The sequence below is a fragment of the Tilletiopsis washingtonensis genome (assembly GCF_003144115.1).
Source record: "Tilletiopsis washingtonensis strain MCA 4186 unplaced genomic scaffold FA09scaffold_8, whole genome shotgun sequence".
In the NCBI taxonomy this organism is placed as follows: Eukaryota; Fungi; Basidiomycota; class Exobasidiomycetes; order Entylomatales; genus Tilletiopsis; species Tilletiopsis washingtonensis.
In genome coordinates this window covers 628,235-634,559 of record NW_020312005.1, presented here as the reverse complement: position 1 = coordinate 634,559, position 6,325 = coordinate 628,235, and the positions used below count along the sequence as shown (strand labels likewise).

The following is a 6,325-nucleotide window of genomic DNA, read 5'->3' as shown; positions in this document are numbered from 1 at the left end:
GAAGCAGCGTGGCGAGGATCCACACGATGGAGCTGCTCGGCAACGGAGGGGGGATCAGCTTTCGACGCAAGAGGCGAAGGGTGCAGAGAAGAGAGAGGCGCAGCAACCAACACGTACGCTGCCAGATCGCCGTTCTTGTACGGCACGCCGCCGATGAGTGTGGCGACCCAGCCAATGTCGGGCGCCTCCAGGTTGTTGACGTCGAGCGGCGGAGCGTCGTCGTTGCCGCTGCGCCCGCCGTCGTCTGCCTGCGGCACGGCCAGCGTCGCGGGCGGCACGGCCGCGTCGATGCTGCCGAAGGTGAACGTCAGGGGCGCGGCGCCGTCGCCGGGCGAGAAGGTAAACTCGGCCTCTTGCCGCGCTGCAAGAGGCAGAGGCGCGGCGGTGGGGATGGGCGTGGAGAGGAAGCGCGAGCTGAGGAGCAAGGAGGAGGAGACGCTGGAGAGAGGCAGCCCTGCCTGGCCTCCATACAGCCCCGTCACGCCAGTAGGCATCTCGGCGAGCAGGCCGCTCAGCTGCTGCTGCTGCTGCTCCTCGGCCTCGCCCGTGCGCTGCGCCGACGCCGCTGCCCGCGCCGGGGCAGGCGAAGCGAGCGCTGCTGGCGCGGCGAGAAGAGAGCCTGCACTCGCACTCTTCTGCGGCGAGCCGTCGGTGGGTGTGGCAGTGGCGGCGTCGGAGGCCAAGGTGGGATACTGCGTGCCTGCCTCGGAGAGTGCCGCGGCCACTGCGTCTGGAGGCGGACGCGCGTCGACTGAGGACTGGCGACTGCGGGAGCAATTGGGCTTCAGAGGTGAGACCGCCCGCAGGGAGGGGACAAGGAGGGCCACGTACCGTTGCAATCCGGCATGGCTGACGCTAGACCATGGCGACGAGGAGAGGTTGTCGAGGCGCAGAGCCTCCGAGGTGTGCTGCGTGGCGCAAGCAGCGCTGACCAGCAGCAGCCATGCGCCTGCACCAAGCAGCAGAGTGCGCAGCGCGCGGTGGCGCAAAGCGCTCGGCATGGCCTCGAGCTTGAGCTTGAGAGCCTGCGCTGAAGCCTTTGGGTGGGGGGGGGGGGGGGGCTCTGGATATCAAAGGTAGGGAAAGGAAAGGTTGCAAGAGAGAGAGAGAGAGAGCTGCACAGCAGCCGGGAAGAAAGGAGATGGTCGAGCCAGTCGAGTCAAAATGGGAGGGGCCGAAGTGAAGGGAGAGCCGAGAAGGAGATGAGGCGGAGGTGAGAGGTTGAGGAAGAGACACGAGAGAGGCCGTCTCTGCTGTTAGTTAGGCGGCCTTTATGAGGGAACCCTTTCGTACTCGAGGCTACTTTGCTCGACGCAAAGAGGCAGGGTTGCTTCAGAGGCGCCGCCATGCGTATACAACGCCAGCCGCTCCGGCATCATGAGCGGGGCGTGTATGACGCTTGGCGACTCTGACTCTGACTGGCCGTGTGGGGTGGTGAGCGAGATGTACGAAGAGGGCACCCGCAGCCTCTTCCACGCCTGATGCTGCACTGGAGCGGCGCTAGCGCAACACGCGAGCGAGGCGCCACATCCAGCGGTCGCACGCGTCTGCGGGCCACGCTGCAAGCTAAGAGAGGCTGCTTGGATGTTGGCCTGCCCGCTTCGTTCGCCGACGCGGAGACATGGCGAATAGATTGAGGGCGAGACAGACACGACGTCGCAAGAGGTCGAGTTGTCGGGCTGACATTTGGGTGCCAGCAGCAGGGGGCGCAGCGCGGCCGGCGCGGCGGCCACACGCTTGCGCTGTGTACAGGCAGCGCCGCGCCGCCCGCGGCGTGCCCGGCTCCGTTGAGCTCTCCTGGCTGCGCCTGCAGCAAGCAAGCTGGACAAAAGAGGCTCGGCCTGCCTGCGACACATGCCGCGACTGTGCACCGTGCCCACGAATTGCTTCAGCGCTCGTTCATCTGCCCCCCCGCGCCAAGGGCAGCGGCGGGTCGAGGGCAAGGCGAAAGCGGGCGCCTCCCGCACGAGAAGCCGGCGCCCGCCGTCCAACACCTGGCGACCTGTGACGCGTCACGCCAATTAAAGCGACGCGCTGCAAAGGCACTTGCGCCTTGTGCGGCGCTCACTCCCCTCCCACCTCTCTCTCTCCTTGCAACCCTCACGCTCTCCTCTTTTCTCTCTCTCGCGCCTCACCCAAATGTCGCTCTACACGCCCGCCTCCAAGACGAAGCGTCGCGTGGGTGGAGCCTCTGCGACTCCTCTGCGCAGCACCGCCTCGGCCTCTGCGCCCTCGGCCGCCGATCTCTCCGACGAGCAGCGCGCCGAGATCAAGGAGGCCTTTGAGCTCTTCGACGCCGACAAGGACGGCGCCATCGACTATCACGAACTCAAGGTCGCCATGCGCGCGCTGGGCTTCGACCTGAAAAAGGCAGAGGTGCTCAAGATTCTAAGGGAGAATGATAAGGGCGAAGGCGTGATTGGCTGGGAGGAGTTTGTGAGAGTCAGTGAGTAGCAGAGAGAGCGAGGTGCCGAGGTGCCGAGGTGCGAAGGCAAGGGTGGGATGGGCGAGTGTGACAGAATGCATTCTCTGCACATGGTGGCACAAGCAATGTGGTAGAGGCGCGGTGGGTCTGCACAGTCAAGCTCTAGCACATCCTAGCTTGTCGGCGCGATGGGGGGGGGGGGGGGGGGGGGGGCGCTTGGGCGCAGTACTTGTAGGGCGCGGCCGCACGCAGCTCAGCGGTCAGGGGCATGCGCGACTTGGAGCGCATCATGTGCCGCCGCTTGCCTCGGTGCACCGCTTGCGTCCGCGCCATCACCTCCACCTCCTGTCTCTCGCAGCAGCAGCAGCAGCTACCATGTCCCTCTCCCTCGCCTCGCTCTCCCTCACCTCGCGCGCCACCGCGCCTGCCTCGCTCTCCTCTGCGCTCGCCACGCTGCGCAAGCAATACCCCGCCCTCGAGCCGTACGACTCGGGGCGCCTGGCCGTGTCGAGTGTGGAGAAGGAGGGCGTCAAGCATGAGATTCACTGGGAGTGGAGCGGAAGCAAGGACGGCGTGCCTGGTGAGTTGATGAGCGGCGGCGAGGCAAGCAGAGCAAGCGGCCAGGTGGACCGCGCGGGGGGGCAAGGCGGCAGGAGAGAGAGAGAGAGAGAGAGAGAGAGAGAGAGAGGGAGAGAGAGAGAGAGAGAGGAGCTGCTGCGTGCTGCGCCTGACAAGGAGGCCCACGCTGCAACAGCAGCCAGCTTCTGAGCAGTAGGCCTTTCTGTGCGGCCCTTCGTCTTTTGGCTCACGGCCTCTCGCCTCGCCCTCGTTCGCAAGCCGTCTTTCTCCACGGCGGGCCCGGCGGCGGCGCAGGTGCCGATGATCGCGTGAGTGTCTCTGCTCCTGGCCCTCCCACGACCCCCCTGCCTCTCTCCTCTCCTCTTGCCTCGCGCCCCCTTTCTCGCCCAGGCTGACGCTGGCGTCTTGTTGCAAAATCAAAAAGCGATGGTTCGATCCTTCGCACTACCGCATCCTCACATTCGACCAGCGCGGCGCAGGCAAGAGTCTTCCGTGCGTTGCCCTCACTTTTTCTCTCTCTCTCCCCTCTCCCTACCTCACCCCTCAGCTGACTTTCCCTCTGCTTTCTGCCCACCTGCCTCCCTGCTTTTGCTCGCACCGATGATTGCAACTTTGCAGCACAGCCGAGCTGCGCCACAATACCACATGGGATCTAGTGGCGGACATCGAGAGGCTGCGCTCGCACTTTGGCGTGGACAAGTGGCTGGTGTTTGGCGGCAGTTGGGGCTCTACTCTGTGCGTTTGCGCGTCGTTCTCTCCCTCTCTCTCTCTCTCGCCTGGCTGCTCCACATCGCTCTTCCGCTAGTGCGTCTCGAATAGCGTGCACACTGACACTCGCGACGCTCGACGATGCCGTCGTAGGTCGCTCGCATACGCTCAAACACACCCCGCACGAGTCCTTGCGCTCGTCTTGCGTGGCATCTTCACGCTTCGTCGATCCGAATTGCTCTTCTTGTATGTTCTTCATCCTCCGCCCTCTCTTCTCCTCCTCCCCGCTCACGTTCCCCCGCCCAGCTATCAAGACGGCGCCTCGCATCTCTTCCCGGAGCAGTTCGCGCCGTACCGCGACCACATCCCCGAGGCAGAGCGGGGAGACTTGATCGCGGCGTACTACAAGCGTCTGACGTCTGACGACGAGCCTACGCGCCTGGAGGCGGCGAGGAGATGGAGCACGTGGGAGAACGCCACGAGCAAGCTGTATGTGGATCAGGAGTATCTGAAGAGGGGAGAGGATGACAAGGTGAGTGCCTCTGCAAGCGAGGTGAAGCGACGGAGAGAGAGACGGAGAACCTGACGCTGCAAGCGCAAACAGTGGGCACTCGCGTTCTCGAGGATCGAGTGCTCGTTCTTCGAGAATCGCGGCTGGATGGAAGACGGGCAATTGCTGCGTCAAGAGAACGTCGACAAGGTACGCCCCTTCTTCCCCCTCCCTCTCTATTTCCCCTTCCTTCCTCTCACTCACTCCTCTCTCATGTGCGCCAGATCCGCCATATCCCAACAACAATCGTGCAAGGGCGCTACGACGTCGTGTGCCCCTGCACCACGGCGTTTGAGCTGCACAAGCAGATGCCAGAGGCCCACTTCATCCTCGTCCCCGACGCCGGACACTCGGCCAAGGAGCCCGGCATCACGCATCACCTGGTCGAGGCGACGGATCGCTATCGAAGCATTGCGGCCAAGTAGAGTAGCGGAAGGCAGAAGGGAGGGGCCAGGTTGGAGGTGGCGACGGAGCGGGGCAAGAGAGACGCAAGCGGCTACGACGGGCGAATGGGATGATTCATTTGAAGAAGCCTCGGTGGGCCAGAGCACACGGGGATGCATGCGAGGAAGAGAGAGAGAGAGAGAGGGCAAGTTCAGGCGTCTCCCTCACCCGGCGGCGGCTTTTTTGCGCCGGGCGCATGGACAAAGAAGAGCAGCAGCGTCTGCAGCCTGGTGGTGAGTTTGGCCAAAGAGGGAGGCCGCCCGAGGGGGGGGGGGGGGGTGAGGGCGTCGGTTAGCTCTTGAGCGCCAGATTCCTGTCGTGTGGTAGATCAGGTGGTGGGGGCGTACGCACCACATCGGCAGAATGTAGACGAGATTAAACACGATTGGCGTTTGAGGAGCACCTCGGCCTGCGAGGGCCTGCTGCAGCATTGCCCATGCAATGCCTCGCGATGCCGGCTCATACATGCCCACGGGCGCCACCTGGAAGCCGCGCGCCGCACGATAGACGTCGTCCATCATGCTTTGAAACGTGTTTGGTTGCGGCCTTGCGTTGTCATAGGAGGCAGAGCTTGACGTGCCGAGGCCGAAGATGTCGGCAAAGGGATTGCGCGTCGAGCCGGTCGTCTCTTCCTCGAGACGAGCCTGTGCATGCAGCGATTGGAGGATACGATAGGAAGTGGCGATGCCAATGAGGATCAGCAGCACCGCCAGAAAGCCGCCGGGTCGCATCGAGCCGTTCGCGCCGCGCGCGACGGGAATGAGCAGCAGGCCGCCGGCGATGGCCACGAGCATGAAGAAGCTGCCGATGATCGGCCCTAGACGCACGACTTGCTTCGGCACCGTGTCGGGAAAGGAGGAGAGGGCACCGACGGCGTTGGGGTCCAGCAGCGTGCGCTCCCAGTCGGAGAGGTAGACGCCGGTATAGGCGGCAGCGACGGCGTAGAGAATGAGCGCGAGCAGGTTAAAGACTCGCAGCACGCTCGTCACCGTCGGCACGCCCGAGCCGGCTTGACCTTGCTTGGCGTAGAGGCCGAGGAGGTTGAGCAGAGGCTCGAGCTGTGATCGAGAGAGAATCGAAGGCAGGAGGCAAGGTGGTCAGACAAGCTGCTCTCTTTTGCGAGAGGCTTGAAGGGACGTGAACAACGCACCAAGAGCGGCGGCATAATAGCCAGCATGGCATTCATGGCCTGTTCCAGGCAGGGTGTGGGTAGAGGGATCAGCTCAGGTTCTGCCCTGCTGGCGGGGGGCATCGACAAAGGGCCACGACGCACTATCATCAGCGTCGTCGTGGGCGCGTTGTTGGAAATGTAGGCGCGTATCCCAAACGTGGCGAGCATAGCAATCATGAAGAGCGCGATGGTGAAGAGCACGCCGGAGATGAGCGAGGAGCGCCGCAGGAGGCGCACGAGGAAGAGGGGCACCAGAAGCAGCGTGGCGAGGATCCACACGATGGAGCTGCTCGGCAACGGAGGGGGGATCAGCTTTCGACGCAAGAGGCGAAGGGTGCAGAGAAGAGAGGGGGGCAGCAACCAACACGTACGCTGCCAGATCGCCGTTCTTGTACGGCACGCCGCCGATGAGTGTGGCGACCCAGCCAATGTCGGGCGCCTCCAGGTT

General features: G+C 64.1%; 3 protein-coding genes across 3 annotated transcripts; 1 reads left to right on the top strand and 2 right to left on the bottom strand.

Moving 5' to 3' along the window:
- Positions 1 to 117: 117 nt before the first annotated feature.
- FA09DRAFT_338173 (hypothetical protein) lies at positions 118 to 847 on the bottom strand (the record flags this gene model as incomplete). Its single annotated transcript, XM_025744070.1, has 2 exons — positions 118 to 751; positions 832 to 847. Coding segments are annotated over 2 exons (650 nt in total), but the record flags the coding sequence as incomplete, so codon positions are not given.
- A 1,953-nt stretch (positions 848 to 2,800) lies between these two features.
- Positions 2,801 to 4,851, top strand: FA09DRAFT_343060 (putative proline iminopeptidase; the record flags this gene model as incomplete). The annotated part of the gene is made up of 8 exons (XM_025744575.1): positions 2,801 to 3,005; positions 3,263 to 3,312; positions 3,429 to 3,496; positions 3,623 to 3,739; positions 3,866 to 3,958; positions 4,019 to 4,244; positions 4,317 to 4,412; positions 4,487 to 4,851. The coding sequence occupies 8 exons, from the start codon at positions 2,801 to 2,803 to the stop codon at positions 4,685 to 4,687; spliced, it is 1,056 nt and encodes a 351-aa protein (XP_025599177.1). The 3' UTR covers positions 4,688 to 4,851.
- Positions 4,478 to 6,315, bottom strand: FA09DRAFT_258411 (hypothetical protein). The gene is made up of 5 exons (XM_025739726.1): positions 6,249 to 6,315; positions 5,980 to 6,163; positions 5,857 to 5,895; positions 5,058 to 5,764; positions 4,478 to 4,933 (listed from the first exon to the last, which is right to left on the bottom strand). Exons 2-5 carry the CDS (start codon positions 6,052 to 6,054, stop codon positions 4,858 to 4,860), a joined length of 897 nt encoding a protein of 298 aa, XP_025599176.1. The 5' UTR covers positions 6,055 to 6,163; positions 6,249 to 6,315; the 3' UTR covers positions 4,478 to 4,857.
- Positions 6,316 to 6,325: the final 10 nt, after the last annotated feature.

Bases quoted from the DNA above. Each gene is read 5' to 3' on its own strand.
- FA09DRAFT_258411 (XM_025739726.1), bottom strand. From the start codon at position 6,054: ATGATTGCTATGCTCGCCACGTTTGGGATACGCGCCTACATTTCCAAC. The intron at 5,765-5,856 runs GTGCGTTGTTCA...TCTCGATCACAG, and splicing joins CTATTATGCCGCCGCTCTTG to CTCGAGCCTCTGCTCAACCT. The intron at 4,934-5,057 runs GTGCGTACGCCC...ACTCACCACCAG, and splicing joins GTCTACATTCTGCCGATGTG to GCTGCAGACGCTGCTGCTCT.